The sequence below is a fragment of the Cavia porcellus genome, unplaced genomic scaffold (assembly GCF_034190915.1).
Source record: "Cavia porcellus strain 051 isolate PalLab524CR breed Dunkin Hartley unplaced genomic scaffold, mCavPor4.1 scaffold_27, whole genome shotgun sequence".
Lineage (NCBI taxonomy): Eukaryota > Metazoa > Chordata > Mammalia > Rodentia > Caviidae > Cavia > Cavia porcellus.
In genome coordinates this window covers 10,931,672-10,956,151 of record NW_026947510.1, presented here as the reverse complement: position 1 = coordinate 10,956,151, position 24,480 = coordinate 10,931,672, and the positions used below count along the sequence as shown (strand labels likewise).

Here is a 24,480-nt window from a genome sequence, read left to right as displayed (position 1 = left end):
AACACAGTTGCTCACTTAAATGATACAATGTTCTAGAAAATACAATAAAATGTGAACAATACCAAAAATTAACACTAGAAGACTATTAAATATATATATATGTATATATATTTAATGTATGTATTTTATATATATATGTATTTTTGGTGCCAGCAATTGAACTCAGGATCACGTGCTTGCCAGGCAGGTACTTGCACCACTGAGCTATATCCCCAGTGAAGACTATTCTTGTGACACATATATCTTATATTTTAGACCAGATGCAACCAGATTGTTTAAAGTTTGCATACTGTACTTAACTCTACCTTGAAATAAGTAGGCTTCCTCATGATTCATGTGTGGGTCCTGGTAATGCGAAAGATGATTATATCACCTCTTATTTTTAAAAAGATTTAATATAAAAACGGTGAACAAAGTCCTTATTTTTAAAAAAAGACAAACCCAATTCTTCATATTTAGTTAAAAACAATAAAATAAGGAATGGTTCCTTTGGAATATCTTTTTAATTATCCCTTGATGATGATATTGGAACAATGGATTGGACCCAAAACCTCTGCACTGAGCTATTGCCCTAACTTAAAAAAAATAATAACCATTTTGTTTCTTTTATTTTTAGACAGTGTCTTGTTAAGCTGCTCAAGCTAGACTTGAACTTGTGATCCACTTGTCTCAGTCTCCCAGACTGCTAGGATGTCAGGTGTATACTACTATGCGCAACTTGAAGTATCTTCTTTAAAAAGGCAGATATAATCCATTCTGCAGTTTATAGATATGATTTCAGGGAAGAAAGTACACAATCAGAAATAATACATGCTCTTTTACCTATCAATGTCTTCCAGCTTTTCATCAATGAGAGGTCCCATTTGGTGACACATTGCTAAAGTGACAAGAATTAAAGATATAAGTAAGTTCTTGGAACAAAATAGTTAACATTCGTAAGATTGGAACAATTGTGCGTATTATTGTATGGTGATCTGAGGGACTGTTAAAGATGATTATGTAAAATAATAACCCTAGTAATGCTCATCCCACCTTGTTTTGAAGGCCTATATTTCAGTGTTCTGGGCTCTTTGTTTTATTGTTGTTTATATGTCTTTTTTGTTTTGTGTTTCTACGAATTTGTTTTGTTTTGTCTTGGTTTGTTCTGTTTTTCCCTCTAATACAGAAAGGATAGGTATACATTTAGAGACTCATGCATGCGTAGCACTCTAAACAGTTTATGAGAATCGATTATATGGTGCATGATGAAATGAATAGTTACTTTGAAGAAAAACAGACACTAAGATACTCAGTGCTGATTCAGTGGCATCATGATGCAAAATCCAGCAGTGCTATTGTGCTTTGTTCACAGTGATTTTCAGTCTGTTTCGTACTGTTTAATTTCAACACATGGAGGTATGGACAGCTATTTTGAAGAGAATGGGAGACATTATGGCAGCCATTGTTGACTTCTCTATTGTCTGGTCTTGAAGACCTAAAATACCTTCATCATCCTGTTCGGATCAGTTTTATACTATTTTGTTTTGTATGAATTCACTCTATGTGAAGATGTGGACAACTATTTGGAAGAAAACAAGAGACAGGATGACAGACAGTGAAGGTCTCCGGTTGTCTTACTTTGAAATCCGAGCCTCTTACATTGTTTTTTATGATCTATTTTGTTATGTTTAATTTTACCCTCTTTAAAATAAAATTAAAAAAAGAAAACAACAAAAAAATGAAACTTTAAGAAACATTCATATAATTAAGTTTAACTTGGAATAATACAAATTACATTAATTAATCTTAGTCAACAACTCAAACTCGACTTTCTTAAAAGTATAATGGTGACAGCTGAATCTAAAACTAAAATACCTCCAAATTTAACACTTTTTCATTTCTAAGAAGCTGAGTAAAATATTTAATTTGCATTAAAAAGTATAAGAATTCAGACTTTATCCAATGTTTAAGAAGTAAAGCTGGACCAACAAAAAGTGAAAAATGTTACATTTATAAGATTCTCAAAACTCCTTGTTTTCCTGTACAGTAGATATAATCTCCAGTTATTCTGTTTTTGCAAGGCAAATACAAGACTTACCTTCAAGATGAAGTAGCTCTGGTAGATCTGGTTGATTATCACTGGGATCTGTACTTTGCAACATCTGTAACAACTGATCCATTTTATCCTACCGGAATTAAACAACATAAAGTTTCAAATCTTAACGAAACATTATATTTCACTTTGTTAACCATATAATGGGCATAAAACTTCTATAATTTATAGTTACAAAGACTTTAATTTTGCTCATGTTTTTAGCTTCCAAGAATTCTCTTTAGTATCATGTGAAGTTAGACCCTGGAAAGCCATTCCTATGTATTTTTGTTAACAGAGATTCTCTTAAATTAGAAAAAACAAAGCCAGGTTTAAACTTACAATGTGTGAATTCTTCAATCCCTGTATCATGCTGAAGGATTTTACACTGTTTTGGGCAGCTGTAGCTCAGCCACACAACAGGTGTGACAGCCCACTAAACATGGCTTGCTATGACTAATAACTCAGTCATGAGTTCTCCCCAGTGGTGAATGCAGCAGCTGTTTCAGTAAGGCAGAGCTCAGCTCAATTACAGCTGTTCTTGGAAGAAGTGCTATAAGGATTTACTCTACATTTTCTTTCCACCAGGTTTCAGTTGGTCATTTAAAGGAGGAAAACTCGCAGTTTCTATATTCTCCCATGTGAGAAAGGCTGGAAGGTATCTCAAACCTATGGCTCAGATCTATTTTAGAATCTTCTGTTGTAAGGATCAAAACAACTAATAAAATCAACAATACATAAATGTATATCACAGAAGTACATATATACTTTTAATCAAACTAGTTTTAAGCTACCAAAGAATACAACTAAAATAATCACAAAATGTTCTCTATACATAGTTTTTATATGGTTAGAAATGGCATAATAATTAAAGACTACTAATTCTAAGAAAAACAGTAATTCAAAACAAAACCAAATATTATTCTGTGAAGGAAAATAGCTTGAGGATGAATTAATCACTAAAGTGAAAATAACAAAAATGTATTAAAATTTCAACTCAAATGAATTCTGTATTTTGAAATGGATACTACTTTTCAAAACAAATGATTGATCATTTTAACTTTAAGTCTACAAAAAGGAAGGCATTTATCAGAAAAGTTTGTGTACAATCAAAAAAAAAAAAAAAGGGAAAATGAGAATGGAGAGTCAACTAGCATTTGAATAGCATTTGTCTTGTCAACTAGCATTTGCTTTGTTTGTTTCTAGAATATTACATACTACCGGAAATTATCTGCTGTCAGAGGCATGGGGTTTGTTTCTTTCCAGAGCACCAGTTTGACTGCATGGATTTCCTTCTGTGATGCAATCGCACCTAATATAATTTTCCCTGACCCAGTTGGATTCTTTGGATTTTAGCAGTTTTCTACACCCTGTTTTTCTAAAAGAACCACCTTCAAATCATCTCCTTCTATCTCTTCTAAAAGAATGCTAAAAATCTATAAAGACTTTCACAAATTTTAAACATGATTTCTCATTTTTCAGAAGTTTAATATGTTTCAAAGGATATGATTTCCAGGACATTATATAAAAAGTTACATTAGTCTAAATATATGTAAAAGAACTAAAAGACGACAGCAATTTACATTCACCATTACTATTTAAAAACCAGTCTGGGACAGAGAATGTAGCTCAGTGGTACAGCACTTACCTACAAAGGCCCTGTATTCATCCCAGCACCACAGAGAAGCAAACAACAATCAGGAACTTCAAACTGTTCATTTTTTTTCTCCCTGAACTCAATATAACTTGTTCTAGCATTATTGTATTCTTTCAATATCTTCAGTTTCACGCTGGAATCATAGTGGCCTGTCACTTACATATTTTTATATCTACTCATTGATATTTCATTTTGTTTCACTATTTTTTGGTAGCAAAATAGGTAAGACCATCTCAATTGTGTTACCTAGCCATTAGAGTCATCATTTTCCTAAACTAACACCAATATTTGAAATTGCACCTGAAAATTTTTGTACTATTGGGCAAAGCACCACAGTAAGCTTCAGTATAGGCAAGAAACAGAGTCATGGTCTGTGCAGTGGGAGAGGGAAATTGCAGGAGCAAAGGGTAGAAAGGTGGTGGCAAAGACTGCACTCAGGCAGGTCAATTTTAGGAAACAGCACTTACAGAAAATGAGGATCTGAAAAGATTCTCCTAAAATAATCTACACCAGGGGCCAGTGAAGACTTTCGGAAAGTGAAAGCTTAGGGTGCCATGGGCCATATGATCCTCTCTTACATAGTTCTGCCCATGCGGCAGCCACATATAGTATGTAAACAAACATAGTTGTGTTCCAAATTTGACCTAGAGGTGATAATATCTTGTATGGTTTGCATTTCCGTATTTTGATATTGTATTGCTAGCTCAAAAAGTATGTTGATATTGCTATCTGAAAAAGTAATGCCTGAATAGAAAAAGGAAAACACAAGCATGCTTAAAGATGAAAAAGTAACCAGTTTAATCTTTCTTATATGTAATAATAGCAGAGGGTTTTAAAATTAAGTAGACAGGATATATTAGCTCAAAAAAATCTCAATTTAAATCATAATATATCAGTTTAGGTACTACTATTTAGCTTCAAATACTATTGAGCAGTCATCAAATTGACACTGTATTTTCAAACATAATCTTGAAAGCATGCATTGTTTTAGATGTGACAATGATGTATGGATACTTTTAACATGAAATAAGCATAAGCTTTTCCAAAGTACCCAAATGTGTTCTAGCTAAGGAGGAACCATAATTCATTCCCATGAAATGGTTTATGTAGTAGTAATTTAACAGCAGTTTAAATTTTAGAAACAGCAATTTGTTTTATTCACAAAACAGATAGTTAATAAGTGTCTCTCAGTAATGAACAAAAATTCTAATTTGCTTATGTACAAGGGGAAACAGGTATTTTTATATCAATGTGAGTGTAAAATTGCCACTTTACATAATACTTTGACGATATCTATTAACAAAGAAAACACACAGATTCATCAACTTGACAGTTCTATCCTTGTATATCTAAAGAAATAGAAAGATAAAAGTGCAAAAAGTCTCACTATAACACTGTTTGCAATACAATAGCAGTAAAAACTGGAAACATCCATAGTATGTAAGAGAATAATTAAATCATGAGTCTATTCTTTGAAGTATTAGGCAGGAATGTCCCCCAGTTCTGGGAACAGAGTCAGAGCCTCACATCTGCTAGGCAAGCATTATCCCACTGAGCTATATCCTCAGCCCTGGCCCTGCACAGGAAGTGCTGACATGGTGAAAAGGGGACTGGAGAGGAAGTGTCCGGAATACTTCGTACGGTTTGAATTTTTATAATAAGACAATACAAGATTATTCAAGTAACTGATTGCTTTACAGAAAGCAAAGACACAAAGTACAACCATTACCACCAAGGAAATTACTTACTTCATCAATAAAAGCTGGTTCCGGCTCTGGCTCTATTGTCTCTATCTGAACATCATCACTAAATTGTACCGTCTTCTTCTCTGTTTTAACTGCAAAATATGTGAAAATTATCTTTCCTTATAACACATTTAAGATTATATTTAAAATGCTAAGTTGGAAATCTAAGATAAATTTAAATTTTTTCATTTATACCCCTCAAGCATAAACTCAATTTATAGAATTGGGCTGCTAACGGAAAAATAGTGCGAACAAAATTCTTAAAATTCTGTCAAAATGTCTTAATTTTCACTTGTAAAGATTTTATGAACTCCATCAAAAAAGATTTCAGTAAAAAAGTACGTTTTCTAAAAAAAAATTAGTCACCCACTATATAAGGGTTTAGTAAATTGCGAGGGAAAATACAGAATTTTACAGTGACATAAGTGAACTCTATACTTTAAAACAAATTCTCTTCTTAAATTATCAGTCCTTGAAAGATAAACCTCATTTGACAGAAATATCACCTTATTTCAACATGGTGAACTGAAAATCAACTCTCTGCTTTCTGGCATGCCATCCAGACTGCAACAATACAGTGACGCCCAGCCCAGCAAAGAACCCTGCAAGTGGTCTTGATGGGGCCCTGAAATGTCTGTCCCACAGGTCAGCCTGGATTTTCTAGCTATGTTAGACTATGAAATGACAGTGGATCATTAAGAGAATGCCAACCAATGGACAGAAGCACATCTCTTGCTCTCCAAAGCAATCTTTAAAAACTATTTCATATAACTAGTAAATATATTATTAATAAGGATCTTCCCAATAAGACTAAGAAGCATGTTGATTCTAAAAGAATAAACTTCCTTTCTGTATTTTTTCTTCCCTCTGTGAGGTCAATCAGAATTCATAAAAATATTAAGAATCAAGATCGAAGGGGAAACATCAGTGGCAGAATCAGTGATGAGAAGTATTTACTACACTATCATTGTGCTTGAGGAATATTCCATTTCTCCCAAAGAATCTCAAAACAAATTTGATGTAATATGCCTATTTTACAAATAAGGTGGTTTGCAAAGACTAAAAATCCTTTCAGAAGACAAAACTAGCAAATGGTAAAGCCTGGATTTGAATACCAATCTGCTTTGCTTTAGTTGCCCATCCCCATCCTGCAGTCTGACCTGTGATTTTACTCTGAGTCCAAGAAGTCGTGTCACTTAAGTACTTTGTGTTGTGTACTTCCATATAAAACAGAAGTGGTGTAATTCCCAATATAAGGTGATATTCAGCCCACTTGAGTCACCATAAAACAGAACATTCTACATACAAAAAAGTTTCAGCTGATTCATTTATCCTTCATGGGAAAGTGCATCTACTACAGGTAATTTTGCTCTTTATGGCAGTTACCCAAAAGACATGGCAGATTTCATACAACTAATGAGGTGAAAATTATAGTTCTTTTTGTCACAGCAACTAATTATGTGGTAGATAAAACATCTAGCATTTATCTTCCAAATTGAGAAACACAGCTACATTACTTCATCTCTGATTCTCCAGCTTCTCTTTTAGATCGTTCACAGAAGGACTAAAAGATTTACATTAAAGCTGCACTGTCATATGAAGAAAAAGAGATCCAATGGCAATGTGCTCCACAGGACATTTTGGATCTTATCTTGAGCAAAAGTCCAAGACAATTCTCAATTTCCTAAAAGCTGATTCAAGGACCAAGAAAGTTCCCAAAATACAGAATATGAACACACACCACCACAAGTCTGATGATTTAAAAAGCTAGCACAGTGCAGGAGACATGGCTCAATGGTAGAGCACTTGCCTAGCATTTGCAGGGCCCTGGATTCAACTGCTAGTACATGAACAAGATAGGACTGGACAGAACTAAAATCTTCCACATGGTATGATGGTGCACACCTATAATAGCACTCTGGACGACTGAGGTAGGAGGATCACATAAGCATGGTCTGGGTAACTTAGTGGCTTTGCCAAGACCCTGTCTCAAGATTAAAAAAAAAAAAAAAAAAAGAATTAAATGGCTGGGGATATAGCTCAAAGTGAAGGTGAAGGCCCTATAAGTAATCCCCAATTACTTTCCTCCATACCCAACACACACACAGAGAATACTACACAGTACCATTTAAACAAGATTATACAACAAGATTATACATATTGCTGAATTCCAAGAAAAAAGACCTTGATAAGAAGTATGTATATCAGGAATCTGTCTTAGAAAGGTAACATAAAGATAGTGCTTTATTAGAAATCTGTAATTTCTGGCTTGTTAATGCCTTCTCTTCAGAGAGAAGTGAAGTATCTTCACTGCCAACAAATATTTATGTATTATCTTTTCTATAAGTACTGATGTAGAGGGATGGGGATCTATAGTTCAGTGGCTATATCCACTGAGTTTGATCCCCAGTATCAAAAATAAGTAAGTAAATAAAAATTAAAATAAAGAAATGTAGTATATTTCTAGGTGATGTGGGGAAAAAAAAAGATGGCCAAGACAATATCCTTTCTTCAAATTCTTTTTAACTAAGTAAGAACCAATCATCTTGCAGTTTATGTTTCTTTGATCTCTTCCGACATTTATATAAAGATGAAATCAGATGTTCTGCCACAGAGTTACAACCCATAAAAATCTCTAAAAATCTGAAACCTTCAATCAATATTAATCTTTCTAGGCTTGTACAAAATTTTTCATTTACTTAAATACAGAGAGATGATGACTTAAATCTTGGTGACTCAAAGCTCACCACTATGAAGATTCATGTATTACATAGGAATGTAGTTAACTCTTTCCTGATGCTTTAACAAAATATAGTTAAGTTACAATTCCTGCAGCTATTGTGGATGCCACAGGTATCACTTTTTTTCCAAAAGTGAACTTTCTATAAATAAACTTTTTATTTTTAGTTCATTACTCTTCATCAGCAAAAGTTTAGAAATCAAACAAAAAAAACCTATTAGTTAAATATCCATTGATATGACTCTGTCTATCAGACATGGTGGCTTAGGACCACCATACTGCTTTGAGCCTACTGCTATTAGGGCAAGACACTAGAAAACTGTTCTAACATTTGTGATTATAGAACAGTCTTTACATTTCTACCAGCTGATTAAAAAAAACTAGTAATTCTGTAACACTTAGATTTGTACTTGTTCAATGGCATCTATGCAGATACATAATGATAATTTTTAAAAGTCCACAGTGTCTAAAGTTAATCTTGGTAGAGGATTTCAATTCTTATTTTTCTGTTTTTATGAAAATAATCTGCCCAGGCACTTGGGGGAAAAAAAACACGTTGGAGGACTAGCACCCATGAGTCACTGCTTCAAAAGCTAATGAAGTACAAGTTTATGGGTTACCTATCATTCATCAACAGACTGAAAAATACTTACTCATTTCCGGTTCAGCAGTGAGATCCGCAGTCACAAAATTGGAGGGAAATAGCCCGATGCCTTGATGGGTTTCACCTTTCCACCAGTTTGGATCACTATGATGAAAAAAAAACAGTAGTTCACTATAAAATCTTTTAAAAAGATTCCTAGCACTAGGCATGATGGTGTATGCCTGGAATCCCAGCACTTGGGAGGGCTGAAGCAGGAGGATCAACTCAAATAAGAGACCAGCCTGGACTACAATGCCAAGATCTTATCTCAGAAAACAAACAAACAAGATTCCTGCAAGATTTTATTTCTATAAATCTTTCCTTCCTTTATGTATTTAACTTATTACCAGATTGGAATCCCACAACAATCTGGTAAAGGACCCAATGAATGTGAATTTATTACAAATATAGAGTACTCAAGAATAGATAAACAGTTACTAGTTTCCCATCTCTTTGAAGGCTAATGAATCTTTTGAGAGTTTCATAAAAGCTGTGAATTCTCGGGGCTGGGGATTTAGCTCAGTGGTATAAGTGCCTGCCTTGCAAGCAGGCAGTCGTGAGTTCGATCCCCGGTACCAATAAAAAAGAAAAAGACAAAAAAAAAAAAAAAAAAAAAAAAAAAAAGCTGTGAATTCTCATTTAAAAGAGGCTCTTATGCCTAGTGCTCTAGAACCAGTGGCCTTGCACTGAGTAGGTATTTATAAAAAAACCTACAACCAAGATTTTGGGCAATTTAACCAGTTAACCAGTTCAAACTTTACACCTTATTTTCCTCACTCAAGAAAACACATTAAAGTATAAATGCTATGGTCTGAATATTTGTCCCCTGAAATTCTTATGTTGAAATCCTAACCCGCATGGTGATGGTACCAGGAGCTGGGGCCTCTAGAAGTTCATCTGGTCACAGAGGCATAAATTTCTAGAATGGAGGTAGTGTCTTTAAAAGGACACTTGAGAGAGTGCCATGTGTTAGCAGTGAAGCAACCGAGGTCTATGAGGGTACTCATTCGAAAGACAGGAAATCCAATGGCCTTGACCTTGGACTTTCCAGTGTTCAGAACTATGAGAAAGTTCTGCTGTTTCTAAATCACCTTGTCCATGAAGTCTGTTCTAGCAGTCCAACAAGACTAACACAGGAAGTGCTACTATACAAATAACCTCAAATCAATCTGAATTTATTTTTTAAAACACGTTGCAAATTTCAGTACTCCATCACTAGTCACAATAATCTGTATTAATTCATTTTCAACTACAACATCACAGAGTTATAGCTTTTAAACCAAATCAATAGACTGGATCACTTTTTATAACATAAATGTATAATTTCAGGTAAAATATTCTTCCACATGTTGATACTGTTCTGTATAAATAAAATCAATAGACTACGCATTTCTTACAAATTCAGAATATTTTCTAAAATTTAACTTAATTGATTTAACACTTATGTTAGATGAAACAAAAAATAGATAAAACTATACCTCAAAAACAAATTTAAAAACTATTTAAAGAGTATAAATAAAAAAACCAAATTACAAAACAAGAAGGTACGTAGTATGACAAAAGCAAATCAACTGTCATTCTGAGAAAACACCTAGTCAACATTCTGATTACATTTGGCCATTGCATTCAACAAAAATAATGTGAAACACAAAAGTATTAGGTATTTTCACAGAAGTTCAACTACTACTTCGCCGTTACCTGTCATCAAGAACTGTGATAATTTCTCCAGCTTTAAAAGTAAGCTCATTATCTTCAGCAGCTTCAAAGTCATATATGGCTCGAACCTTTCGGCCGTCATGTTGGTGGTTGGTTAAAAGGTTGGATGTGCTCGGATACAGAGTGGAAAGGGCAGTGGACTGCTGTCTTTGCTCCTTGAGAGACAACTCAATGGCTGGAAAATAATGATCCAAAACGTTCATCTTCCCAACAATGCAAAGAAGTACAAACAGATATCTCAACACAGAAAGTATTAGTCTTTGAACTCCAACTGGAAATCTGGACACAGTCTTTGTTCACAATATAGTGAACAAAAATCACTTTGTCAATTTATTCATTTATTTTGAATCGAAAAATTTTAAAAAATTGACAAAAATCATAATTTTTATTTTTAAGGAACAGATATAATTTATTCTAGGTAATAAAAAACTCTTGGGTACTTTTCTAATTTAACAGTAGATAGTTTACATTTTCTTTCACCTTTTTTATGTACACATGTAATTTAAATTCACAAAATGATAATCCAAATTACTTGGGAATCAAGAGGTCCATATCCCACTGCAGATTTACTTAAGAATCACAAAAGTATTGTCTGAGAACCTAAATTTTATTGTTACAATGGTAACTATTACATAATTGATTATAAGACTCATCTAACAAATTCCCTCAAATGCTTCTTTATCTCCTCCACTATGAGAATATAGGAAAGTATCTTTTAGGACCTTGAAGAAGGAGATTATCCTCAATAGAATACAAAAAGTAAAACTTACAGCAAAATACAAATCAACAAACAAATTTTGGTATCACAATTTTAAATGTTTCTTTTTTTTTTTTTGGTGGTGGTGGGGTCCTGGAGACTGAAACCAGGATCAATGCATATAAAGTAGGTGCTTTACTACTGAGCTATATTCCTTCAGCCTCTAAAACTTCTATTTGATGGAGCATATCATTATCGAAGCTAAAACGTAAGGCAATAACTCAGGATAAGTATTTTACAATAGAAACAACGCTAACAGATTAAAATCTAAAATAAAGACCTGTACATATCATCACTAAAATAAAAGCACACACACACAAAAAAAGACAATTCCACCTGATGAAATCAGAACGGTCAATACAAAAAAGACTTAACCTTAGAACTAGTCATGGAAATAAAAATAAAAATACTTGAAAGTTACTTTGAATCTATCAGACTCAGAAAAAATAGTATCAAGCATTATCAGATTTAAAAATAATTACAATAACAACAGCTTGCATACATCACTGATGAAAGAAAAGTCATATAACCATTTAGCAAAGTATCCTATCCTGCAACAGCACTTTCAGTCACACACAATAGTCACACCAATATTCACAAAGAACACACACAAGGTTCATAGCAACACTACTTTTATTACAGTGAAAAAGATCAGAAAAATGTACAAAGAAGAGTACAGAAAAAACAGGCTGCATCAGTACACTGGAGTAGGATAGAGGCAGCGGCTTACAGAGAAGAACGAAATGACACCAGGAAGGGAACCAGAGAGATTGCTGCTTTAGTTATAAAGTTCCATTTGCTTCATCTTCAGATATATCAGGGAAATACTACTCAGTTAGAAATTTATCTTCATCTCACCATCAGGGAGTTAAAAACCCACCTTTTGCTAAATCTTCTTCTTCTTTTTTGTTAGCCACAGTACCAGGGTCCTTGGCTACTAGAGCTGGGCTTGCTTTTGCTTGTTCTGCAGCCTAACAAAAAAAAAAAGAAAGAAAGAAAAGAACAAATTATTTGAAATTTGTTCACAGACTCCTGTAGTCACATCTAATCTAAGAGCTCACAAAGCCAATCAACTCCACCAATCAACTACAGATTTCGGAAGAAGACAGACATCTAAATGGGATGAACATCTCTCTTAAAAGAGAGAGAAGAGTCAGAATTGGGGCAAACCACGAGTGTAGGAAGGGAAGAGGAAAGGGATGTAAAAAGAATTAAGACATATTACACACAAGCACAGACTCTATACAATGAATGTAATCACTATGAAATGCAAACATGTGCTAATAAAAATTAAAATTTTTAAAAAGGAAAAAATGTAGAGCCTAAGCACAATTAAATACACAAAGCCTACAGCACTAAAAAGAAGTGAATTGGGAGAAAATGACTGAAAGCAACTGGACACAGGTCAAATACATACCCTCAGATTTGTATAAATAGTTTAACAGTATGCAAATCAGGAAAAACTAGAGGAAAATTTTTAAGTTTTTAAAAAAAACTTTTTAAATCAGAAAAGGATTGAGAAAAGGAACAGATAATTTAAAAAGTTTTTTAAATGTAATACCTATTCATTATAGTTTATTGCTTCCTTCCATGTTTCTGTATAACAATATAAAGACTCATAAAATTGTTTTGTAAACCAAAATGCACAGTTAACTTTACAGTATGTTGCATTCAATGTGCTAGCAAACAAATACACAAACTAGTTCGCACTGCTGTAATTACAAGCTTCCAAGACTCATGATTTCCATGGCCTTAGTTTCTGTACTCACAGAACACAAATCAGAATACAACCTGTTTTACCAGCCTCATTTTCACCCTTCGTAACAGTTACCAAAGATTGACTTGCACTCCTCTGGCACATATTCGCTCCTGCTTAAAATATTCTTCCTCCTTAGACTCCTTTTATTCCATCCACTTTTTTCTTTCATTGAATTAATAAATAGCTGAAGTACTGCTTTCTCAATGAAGTATTCCTAAATCTTTTAATCACATATCCCCACCTATGTTCTTCTGATAACAGTTTTCAATAAGACACTCTACAGGTGGTTAAGAATGCAAACTGTGGAATCAAAAATACAGGTCTGAATCGCACACCACTCTCTAGGGGTGTGACATGAGGTAGATTAGCCTCTTTGTGACTCAAGTTCCTCATTAGCAAAGAGAGGATAGTCATAGCACCTGTACCTCATGAGCACCTCACAGTCTATCTGAGGATCCGATTAACACACAAACTTTCAAAATAAGATGGTGTTCATGCAGGCTTAAAGTGATGGTGTAACATTATCTCTAGGGGGTTAAAAGGTCAGCAGAGATAACTCAAAGTCACAAACAAACGATGCTGAGGTCGGGAGTCAATGGACCTATACAGTTGCAAGACTTTTATATTTTACACCAAATGACATGATGCAGATTGTGAATAGTTATAAACAACAATTGCAGTCCCCAGAGTATTTTAAGAAAAATCACATGTAACACTTAAAACTGTTCTTCTAGCCCAGCTTAGAAGTGTGCTTCTAGCCCAAGAATTATCTTGCTTCATTTCTGTCTCTGTAACTGAAGTGTATGCTCCTTGAGGCAATGTTCTTAACTATCAAAAGTGATAAATAAATGTTTGCTGAGTGTAATGAAGGAAAAACATTCAGTATTATATTAAAATAACAGTCCTATATTCTTCACTTACTGCCTTTTGTATTGTCAAACAAATGTAAGGGAACTTATTTTTAGAAAAGCTGGTAAGAAGAAAAGCTTTTGGGAATTTCCTTGAATATAACTTCAAGCACTCTCATTCTGACCCATCACTTGTTGTAACTTCAGAAATATAATTACTATATGTGCTGAAAGTGAAGGCATACTTGGTCTGAGACAGCTTTTATCATTTGTATGAATTTTTTCATAATTTGGTGAATTTCACATCATAGAGACATACTGACCTTTTGTCGTCTTTGAAGGAATCTCTACCACTTGATAAGGAGTGCAAAAGTAAGCTACATAAGAGTTATACTCCCAAATGACATTTTTCACAGTGGTAGATAGTCAAACATAAATTTTCTTAGTAGTTTTACATTATTTTCTTCTGTACTTGAATGAAAAAAATACCAAGAAAACTATATTTTAAGTATGTGCTAACAATAATCTGATGAAAACAGAGTGATGATTTAAGTATCTGAAGTGTGTTTAAAATCTAGAGACAGTTCGACAGTTGAACTTATATATATATAAAATTTCTTTCCTTATTGGTGGGGAGGAGGATACTAGAAATTGAACACAGCCTGGGTTTGAACAATTTTCTTGCTTCAGCCTCCCAGACTGTTGGAACTACAGGTATTTAAATATTTCTTATAACTGCAAGATAACAACTAACAAAATTAGCTTTTGCGTATTTTATAATGTATAGATGAAATGAATAAAAATGGTAACTTTCCTATTAGTCTTTTCTGTCCTAAATATTGTTAATAAGAGAATAACCTAATTACTCAATCACAAAAGAAATTCTCTTGCTGGGGTTGGCGATCTCTCCGTGGAATACGTGGAGTAAGACACATAAGTAGCCTCGGTTTGGGGTGGAAGCTAAGCGGGCATCAGGGATGCACAGGTAGCCCACTGGTCCTAGGTTTGGCACCATAGGTAAGTTCCTAGGGGAGGGGGAAATAGGAGCTCCTTGGCTTTACTGGCTACAGTGTCCTGTCTGGGCCAAAACCCTTTCACTTATCCTTTGAAATCCAGTAGGGACAGATACATTTCTACTGAACTCTACCAAAAGGATGGCAGAGCCAGGCAGTACCAAGAATGATGGCTTAAGAGTCAGCACGCCTGTGCTCTAGTTACAAGGTACATCTCTGGGAAAATTACTTTACCACTCTCAGCCTCACATTTTTCATCTGTAAAGTGAGATTAGATTAGAGGACCCCTAAAATTGTTCCCATAACTAACATTTTGGGTTGACAAAGCAAGCATATATGCCAAAAGTTACTGCCTTCTAAGAGCAAGCCCATTGTAGAGTAAAATGTGGTTTTATGCTTGCACTGAAAGCTTTACTCTAGAGCACTGCTTCTCACACTTCGATGTGCACACACATCACCTGGGACATGGCATGGAGTCAAGAGTCCACAGTATGGTGTGGTACCTGAATGGCCTCATCCTAATATGCTTCGGGGTGATGGGGACACTGACCAATGAATCACATTCTGTGTGACATATTCTAACACTGAATGCCATCCCATGTTTATCTATGCTCTTTGGTTCTCTGTGTTGAACCTACTCTTTGATAAATAAAACACTGCTTCTATTGTCAAAGGACTTTTACTATCTTGCGTTACTTTAAGTATACACACTCAGAATCATTCCTGGTAAAAGCCAGCTGTCAATTACGAACAAATATTAAACAAAGACATAATATATGATTTTTCAAATCAAATTGTCCTTTGCTTCCTTCTTCTTTCAGATATACTTCTGAGACTTCACATCTCAAGGAAATGTATTGGGAAGAAAATCTAGACAGATCTGGAAATATGTAGATAATCTACATGACCCCTGAAAGGGGTCAATGGTCCAAAGATAACTCTGCACAACTGAGTTCAGACTACTCATAATATACCTGATCCACATCATGGAGAAAGAAAGTATACTAAATTACGACACCTTCTAAGCCTGGGTAGAATGGTCACCTGTTCCTATGACACAGATACGATTGGTTCTATTATACAATCGTGTCTGTTAGTATGACACGTGTAAAGGGAGAATAAACCATTCAGTTAACTATATTTGTTGAGGAGAAGGGAGATTTATGCATTGGTCAGTTCTTAGTAAGACACAAGGTACCTCATGTGCTCCTCTTCCCATTAACTCATCTTACCTCCTTCCCATTTTCAATGAACAGCATCAAAAAAATCAGAGGCTGGGGATATAGCTCAGAGGTGCAGCACCTGCTCAGCAAGCATGACTTCCTGAGTGTGATTTCTAGGTACCACCCCCCAATCAAAAAACAAATGTTTGTGAGGCTACAGGGAAAAAGGAAACTTCTACATTGCTGGTGGGAATGTAAACCAGTACAACCACCATGGAGATCAGTATGGAGATTCCTCAAAAAAACTAAAACTAGACATTCCATTCAACCCAGCTATTTCCTTCCTATGTATCCTTCCAAAAAGGTTCAAGTCATCATATTACAGTGATCCATGTGTATTTATATTTATAGCAGCACAACTCAGAGAAATGGATAAAAAAAATTTAGTGTTTATATACAAGGGAGTACTACTCTGCCATAAAGAATGATTAACTTGAGTCATTTAGGAGAATGGATGCACCTGAAGACCATAATATTGAGTGTAACAAATTAGACCGTGCTTAAATATCACATGGTTTCTCTTATATGACAAACTCAAAGTATAAATAAATAGCAAGATAAATATGGATAATATAAATTAGGGAGATAGTTCTTTTTCACATGGAAAGTGGATCAAGAGATGGGGGGGGCGCATGAACAACTGAGATATGTTATATACCAACTCCCAATCAAGAATGTAATGTAATCATTACATAATGCAAACAATGTACTAATAAAGAACAAAAATAAATTCAGGTGTTTATAAATTTCCTACTCAAAACAACACATAAACTCTTCCTCAAATTTTAAAAGCACCCTGATTTTTAAGCTGTTATGCTTTGTTGATAAAATTATAGCATTAAGAGCATTTAATTGTCAGTATTATATGATAAAGCAACCTTGTCCATATAAAAACTATATAAAAATTTCAAAATTATAATATGTAAATCAATTCACTTAAAAAGACAGTGAGATAGTAGAAGTTGAGACATACTCAGATTTCACTGTAACATTTTCTTTCCCCTTTAAATATTGGATTATGATTAACAAAATTCTTTTGAGTAAAAAACCTAGAAATGGAGGAAAAACGAAAACTTCCAGTAAGTGTAGCTATTTTAGAGAAACTGAAGGGTACACAACTTTATAAAATACCTGAGAACCAATAGCTGGGAAAGTAACTCCTTGCTCTTTAAGGTTCTTAATCATTGCTGATATTAGACTAAGCTGTGGATCATTCTTAAATTCGTCCGTCCATTCAACCATAAGAGCTTTTAACTTCTCACATACTTTAGGATGACCCTAAGAAATAAGGAAAAAAATTAATGAAGAATTGCTTCATAGATACTGATTTTAAATAGTCTCTTTAAATATAAAACTATAATAAAGTACTGTAGATCTTTTTCTGACTTACAAATTACAAATTTGAAAATAAGATGGTTGAGAAAAACTTATTTTTACAATATAAAAACTGAGAAGATACTATCTCATTTGAAAACTGAAGCATATTAACTATGCAATACTTTATTTTGAAGATCAAAAAGGACTTTTCACAGTATTTCCCATTTAACCAAGCTTTGTACATAGGGAAGACAAGGGCAAGTAGTTTATTTTGGTTTGTTTTTTGAAGAACAATTAAACATAGCAAAGGAGAGAATAAATGATACAGTTATTTTAATTCCTGATTTTTAGTGTTCATGAAGGTGTGTTTTTCTCATGATAATCTTCTGAAGTCTGGTTTCTGAGATTTTACACACTAATCTCTCGAAAACTTTTGTTTTTCAAAATTTTTCACCTCTTTAAGTATAAAACTAAGTATAAATTGTAAAACAGTTTCAAAGTCCTCTCACTTATATGTAGTTTTTCTTCAAAACAGTTGCTTGTACTACCTAAGTTTGTATATTACATACTACAGAAAACACAATATTAGAATCTTTTTATGAGCATTCAAGAAATGAAAAAACAATGCTTACTAGTTAGTAGAAAATAACTAAGAATAACTGTAAAAAGAAAAGGGGTTGGGCTGGGGATTTAGCTCAGCAGCATAAGCACCTGCCTGGCAAGCACAAGGTCATGAGCTCAATCTCCAGTCCCCAAAAAACCAAAAAAAAAAAAAACACCAAACAAACCTCTAAAACAAAACAAAAAAAGGGATTATCACATTAATCATGTTTTTAAAAGCACAACATTCTAAATTATCAAATTTCTGCATCACTTTTTCTACTAAAAACTCACGTTTTTGCAAAAACACTTGAGGCATTTCTTTTTCAATATTTACATTTTTCTTGATGTATTATATCAAAAAATTTCTAAAGCCAGAAATAATTACCTTTCAAACATATAAATCTGTATTAGGAAAACTCACACATTTCTTACTGATTTAAATCTTCAAAGCTTTTTGAATTATGGGGTCAAATTCTTTATTCCATATGCAGTAATATGTAGGCCCCCTTAGGACCTTATTTTCCTTTTTGGCCTGGATAGAGGAACGCACAGCACCTTGACTATTCTGTGGCCTGGCGAGCTACATGTTTTCCTATATAGGCCTGACCCCAAGCCAGGGACTCTGAACATTCCTAGCTACTGACGTACTTGTTGCCGTCTGATACACTAAAAGATCAAATATTTTGGCAAACACACAGAGACTTGCCCTGGCCCTGAGCAGGTGAATTCTTACACAAACTCTCTAACCTCATCCGTGCATTTACAGACACACACCTTGTTCAGTGTGTGTCTTACTAGTTGCACAAACACCTTGTTCAGTGTTCATCATTAGGACACTGCAATCCTTGGTTCATAAGTCCCACTAACATGCTTTGGACCCATCACCATGGCTTCCGTGTGTATTCCTTTAAAATCATACCCACTCCATCTCAGGGTGGCTTGGGGATGTCTCTGGCAGCAACTTCCCTATAACCACTTTGTCCCAACTCCAGCTGCAGGTGTGGTCAGACAGAGTAACAGCACAGTATGAAAAGCCTGTGACAAGTCATGGTCTTATTCATATAAGACAGAAATTCAACAGTCAACTGAACAATATAATCTTGTGTTCTGGTCTACATTGTGTTCTGGTCCTAGTATTTGTGAAGGGCTCCACATAACCAAAATACCTCTGTGGTTATAAAAAAAAAAAAAAAAAAAAAAAAAAAAAAAAAGCTTCGAAAACTATGCCTAAAATAGACTTGTATTATTGTTTCATTAGATGCAGAAATATAAATATTGTCTTAGATGAAAGGAATGATGCAAACAAGAAGCTAACTAAATACACTTTAATATGGCATGAAAACGTCAGTTCTCAAAGTTATGTGTATCTGTAGCCTGTAGTAAAATCTTTACTTATAGAATGCACAGATACATCCTAGATGGTGTTGGGGGGGCAGGCTCCAGCACAGGATAATCCTATCATTCTGTGTGATTTAAAATGTGAAGAATTAAACAATGAAACACATTAAGAAAGAAAGTGATCTTAATTTCAGAAACAACACTCCTTACCTTATTTAATACGTTGCTTACTTCACTAGCAAAATCTCTTGAACATACTTCTAAGTGAAAAATTTTGCCGCAGTTTGATACACATGCTCCTAGAAGCTAAAAGCATAAAGTCAGAAGTTAAAAAGGATCAATGTTAAGGTAATAATATATGGTACAACTTAAAACAAAATCACTTACAGTCAATGCTTGCATAGCAACATGAGGATCTTTGTGATTCACTCTTCTCATAATAGACCGAAGACAATCTTTAGGTCTAAAAAATGAGAAATTTAACAATTAATAAGTAGCACACACGGCTTCCCACCTTTAACTGTTATAGGCAATAGGCTACTATACAAAGGGAAAATATGGTAGTTATTTAATTTTTATTAACGACATGTTTGAAACAGTACACTAATTAGTTCTTTTAAAATTTTCAAAAACAATTAACAAGTTTGTTTACTTGGCAACTGTGCATTGGGCATTTCAAGCTAATACTGTGTGAAAAACATCTGAAAATAAAATAGTAAGCCAAGACTCTTTTCTAGTTGTGGCAGATAAAGGTGATCAGACTTATACTATTTCAATAAACAATAGAAAATGAAAAGATACATTTAAAATATATACTGGATGCAGCTCAAGGTTTCCAGAGTAAAGGCAGCACCCTTGGGCCTGAGATGTGCCTGCACTTCCCCAGGGGAGACCTTCAACCACCAGCAGCTCTTGCTCCCCAGTAACTATGTGTAACAGTGAGACAGTGACCAACACTATAGACATGTTGGAAAAGATGCAACAGAACTAGGAAGAGTTCACTGTTCAGATACTGGAGAGATGTAATACAGAAAAGGCACCTGGGCCTGTTACAGTGGTCAGGAGTGAGGTTAAGATCTTTGTGATGAGGAATGATTTCAAATGAGTTTAACAAAGTGTACAGCCTCACCTGACATTGCAACATGAGGAGACTTTGATGGTTATGTGACACATGAAACCAAACACTGCATCTGCTTCCATCTGCACCACATGGCCACTCTCCTGTTCAAATCTGGTTATAAACACAGGCTGTGTCCTACCTGGCGAGATGTCCAAAATCAAGCACTGCAACTTAAATTCCACTTATCAGACAGAAATCTTCAGGTTGGAGCACTTGATTTTAAATTTCTATTCTTTTTTCAGGGAATTCTCTGTTGTAGTTACAGTTATTTTAAAAATTAGCAAAATAGTTTTTTTCCCAGGGCCAAATCTAAGGTCTGTGTATGTTAGGCAAGTGCTTCACACGGAATGACATCTCCAGCCCATGTGTATATTTACTTTCTATCCCATACTTGTGCATGTTTTTTCACCCAATTGATTCCTTCAAAAAATAAATCTGTTGGAGGTGGTTTCTTGTTTTGAAATTTTCTTTCTCTTAGAAAAAAAAAACGGTACTGTGATGGCCAGCAGGAAAATGTAGCCTTGTGACACCTGGAATCAAAACACTTGGAAAGTAACAACTTAGGGAAGGAAAACAGGAGAGTTCTGGGAATCAAGAAAAAGTCAACCTGAAAACTAGAAACTATCAAGAAAACCAAGAAATTGAAGACCACACAGGGAAATAAACAAAGCAATCTAAAGCACTAACTCCAACTCGCACAAACAGAAGATAAGCCTGTAAAGGGCCAAAGCTCCCAGGAGAAGCACAGGCTAGGTGGACAGCACCAGCTTCAAGAAAAGTCCATGGTATTAAAAACTGCAAATATGGCATGGGGCTTTACTCTGAATATGTAGGCTAGAGCTGGAGAAGAAACGCATTGCAGCCTCCACCGTACTTGGGACTGATATAATCAGAAGCCATTTGGGAAAGGGGTTTAAGGCTGACCTATGCCGGGAATCAGAAGTCATTCAACAACTTTATTTGAGCGTCTCTGGGGTCACCCTACTACACTGATTGAATGAGAGAGAGCCACAAGACAGTCATGGAGAAGGGCCGGGCTATTCACAGTATCCCTGAGAAGTTTAAGCAGCTGTGTGCTGAAGTTATGAAAAACACAGGAGACTGGTGATTAAAAGACACCAACCACTCTGTGGTGAGAAGCCAGGCTGCTGGTAGGGTTCTCTGAGGGGGCTGGGTCTAACTAAGAGTGCTGGCATTAAGTCCAGCAGACTGTTGGCCCTCCTTACTGCCTCCTCCCAGCACAGCGCTCAGTGGTGTGTTTGTTCTTCTCCATCTGCCAATGTATCCAGGTATTAGCTTGGCTTGGACAGATACCACACTGCGGGATCCATGGACAGAAGGGCCTCTGGGGCACCCACAGGGCATGAAACCAAGGGGACACAGCAGTGAGGAGGGGTGCATAGAAGTGCTTGAACACTGACAGCAGCTGGACTGAATATAGCCCCGAGGCAGACAACATGACACTGACTCACAACGCCCAGCCCGAAAAGCAGGCCAGGACCCAGCATCCACCCAGCAGAAAATGGGTGTGGAAACAAATAGGCGCTTAGTTTTAATTCTCTATCCTCCACAAATATCTGATATATCCCAATACCACAGGTTCTGCAAAGAACCATTCACCAAACACAAGGTGTTGGTGACTCATTTCTTTTTCTTTGTTTTTGGTTTCATTTTTTCCCTAACTTTTGCTCTGTTTTTGTTCTTTTTTTTTGTTTGTCTTATTCTGTTATTTTTTTTACTTAGTTTATTAACTTCCTTTTATTTTTTAATTGGATTTTTATCTCATTTTCTCTCATCTTTCTCATTCAAATTTTACTTTATTTCCTCTGTCCCATTCCCTACGTTTTTATTAATGTTATTAAGCTTTAATTTTTAGGTATTTACTTGATGCTATACTTTTATTGCTGCATTAAAACAAACAAACAACAAAACCATACACACACAAAAAAACAGTTCTGGGGATTTGAACCCAGGAAATGTTGAGCTATGTCCTGGCCGTATCTTAGGTTTTCAAGTTTGTGACAGGGTCTAGTGAGTTGTTCAGACTGTCAAATCTTGCAGTTTTCCTGTCTCAGCTTCTCAAGTAGATGGGATTACAACTGTGTGACATTATGCCCAGGTTATTATAACTATTTTTAATAAGTTATTGAATAAGCAAACACAGGCTAACCACAATGAAAGCTCCAATTTTTCGTAACTCTTCCCTGCTTGTAAGATCTGGAACATGGAAGTTATTATTACTTTTTTGAAGGGCCAAGAAAACTGATAACCAAAAAGCTACCTACCGATACATATAAGTATATAAGAGGGACCAAGGTGCTACTCTCATTATTTTGTTCAGAATCCTCCCTGCCATGACCAAACTGATTAAGGAAAACAGGATTCTGCCACTCAGTTGCTCTGAGTTGGTAAACCACTGGCTATCACAATTACAGTCAGTTTTTATTTTGATTTTCTCAGGCATCTGTGCCTAAGACTGCTCTGCCTAGCAAGGGAAAACTGTATAAATATGTACCACGTTTCAGAGCGGTAGTTTCCACAGTGCCGTAGTCTGCTCATTCTTAGTTGCCTACTTTCTTCTCTTCATTCTCTTCTTTCAGCTTTTCTTTTTTTCCATCATTGTCCTCATGGCAGTGCCTGTTTTGCGCCTATAAATCTGTTTTTTTGTCTCTTTCTTGTTTTGCTCTGCAGCTTCCTTGCCTTTTTTGTTCCCACCTATTTGTTTCCAGGAACTTCTTTTAAAATGGGGTTTAATGAACTACACTCCATCTCTTTATGGTCAAAAGCACATCACTGGCATTGGGCATCTTGCTCTTAACTTTCATTTACAGACTCTTGGCACAGGCTTTGGCGTACAGCACCAAAATGCTGGTAGCGGAGGAGACAGAGGTCCAGGTTTCCCTGCAAATATTGATACCATCCAGGTGTGCCTTCTTGATGATCCTGGCAGGTGTATGTCCTTTGCCTTCTCCACCACTGCTGTCACAAGGGCCCAAGTCTCTTCTTCCACAGGCCCCTCTTTAAGCAGCTACTACCTCTGGACCTACTACTGAATTCTTTTCTATTGTTAATGGTGGTACAGTTTCTGTTCTTCCCAGATAAATCCTGTATGTCAATATTGGCTTGTACTTGTGTCCATATTATTACTGTAGATCTTGTTCCTATTTTTAGGGATGGTACAGTTGTAGCTATTATTGATTCATATAGAATGTTACTAAAACAGTCTTTGACTTTATTAATATTGCTTATTTTTCTATTGCTAATGGTGGCATAGTTATGCTTTTAGATGGTTTTTACTGTATGCCAATATCTGAGTTGTCTTTCTACTGGCAATATTACTGTAGTTTGTTTCTCCTAACTGGTATGGAGATTAAAGATAAGCAAGTTGGACACTAAGAAGGTCCTCAAACATCACACTAAAGAGTCTGAATAGGAGCATAATATCAAAACACAATCAAACCCAAGGACACACCATTACAGGTAAAGAGATCTCCACAATAGTGTCAGTGCTTTCTACCCTAACTGATCTCAACCTACAGCACAAAAACAATATACACATATGAGAAAGCAAGACAAGATGTCCCCACAAACTCCTGACTCCCCTGAACCAATCTTATGAGCACTAACATAAAGGAAACTCTAGGCAAAGAACTCAAAAACCAAATGTTCAAATGTTTGAAGAAATAAACACATAAGCAAAAGCTAAGATGCTTAACAAGCTCAAAGAGAATTTAATTAGACAAAGGAATCACCAATAAAATGTTTGATAAGGTTAAAGAATAAACAAATAATTAACTGCGTTAAGAAAGAATACATTAATGATCACTTCAGAAAAGAATGAGAAAGTATGAAAAGAAAGCAAGCAGAGATAGATGAATGGAAAACATGGGTAGCAGACTTGAAAAATGTGAGGACAAAGTATCAGAAATA

General features: G+C 35.2%; 1 protein-coding gene across 1 annotated transcript in view; it reads right to left on the bottom strand.

Annotated features, from left to right (window-relative positions):
• Positions 1-24,480, bottom strand: part of Stam (signal transducing adaptor molecule) — a 61,515-nt gene that overhangs the window by 10,411 nt on the left and 26,624 nt on the right. Inside the window, exons 3-11 of the mRNA XM_003462774.5 lie at positions 19,818-19,893; positions 19,641-19,736; positions 17,304-17,450; positions 12,210-12,300; positions 10,555-10,747; positions 8,867-8,961; positions 5,477-5,565; positions 2,078-2,165; positions 823-877 (exon numbers count right to left, since the gene is read on the bottom strand). Coding sequence (XP_003462822.2) covers positions 823-877; positions 2,078-2,165; positions 5,477-5,565; positions 8,867-8,961; positions 10,555-10,747; positions 12,210-12,300; positions 17,304-17,450; positions 19,641-19,736; positions 19,818-19,893 — 930 coding nt within the window. The remainder of the gene's footprint in view (positions 1-822; positions 878-2,077; positions 2,166-5,476; positions 5,566-8,866; positions 8,962-10,554; positions 10,748-12,209; positions 12,301-17,303; positions 17,451-19,640; positions 19,737-19,817; positions 19,894-24,480) is intronic.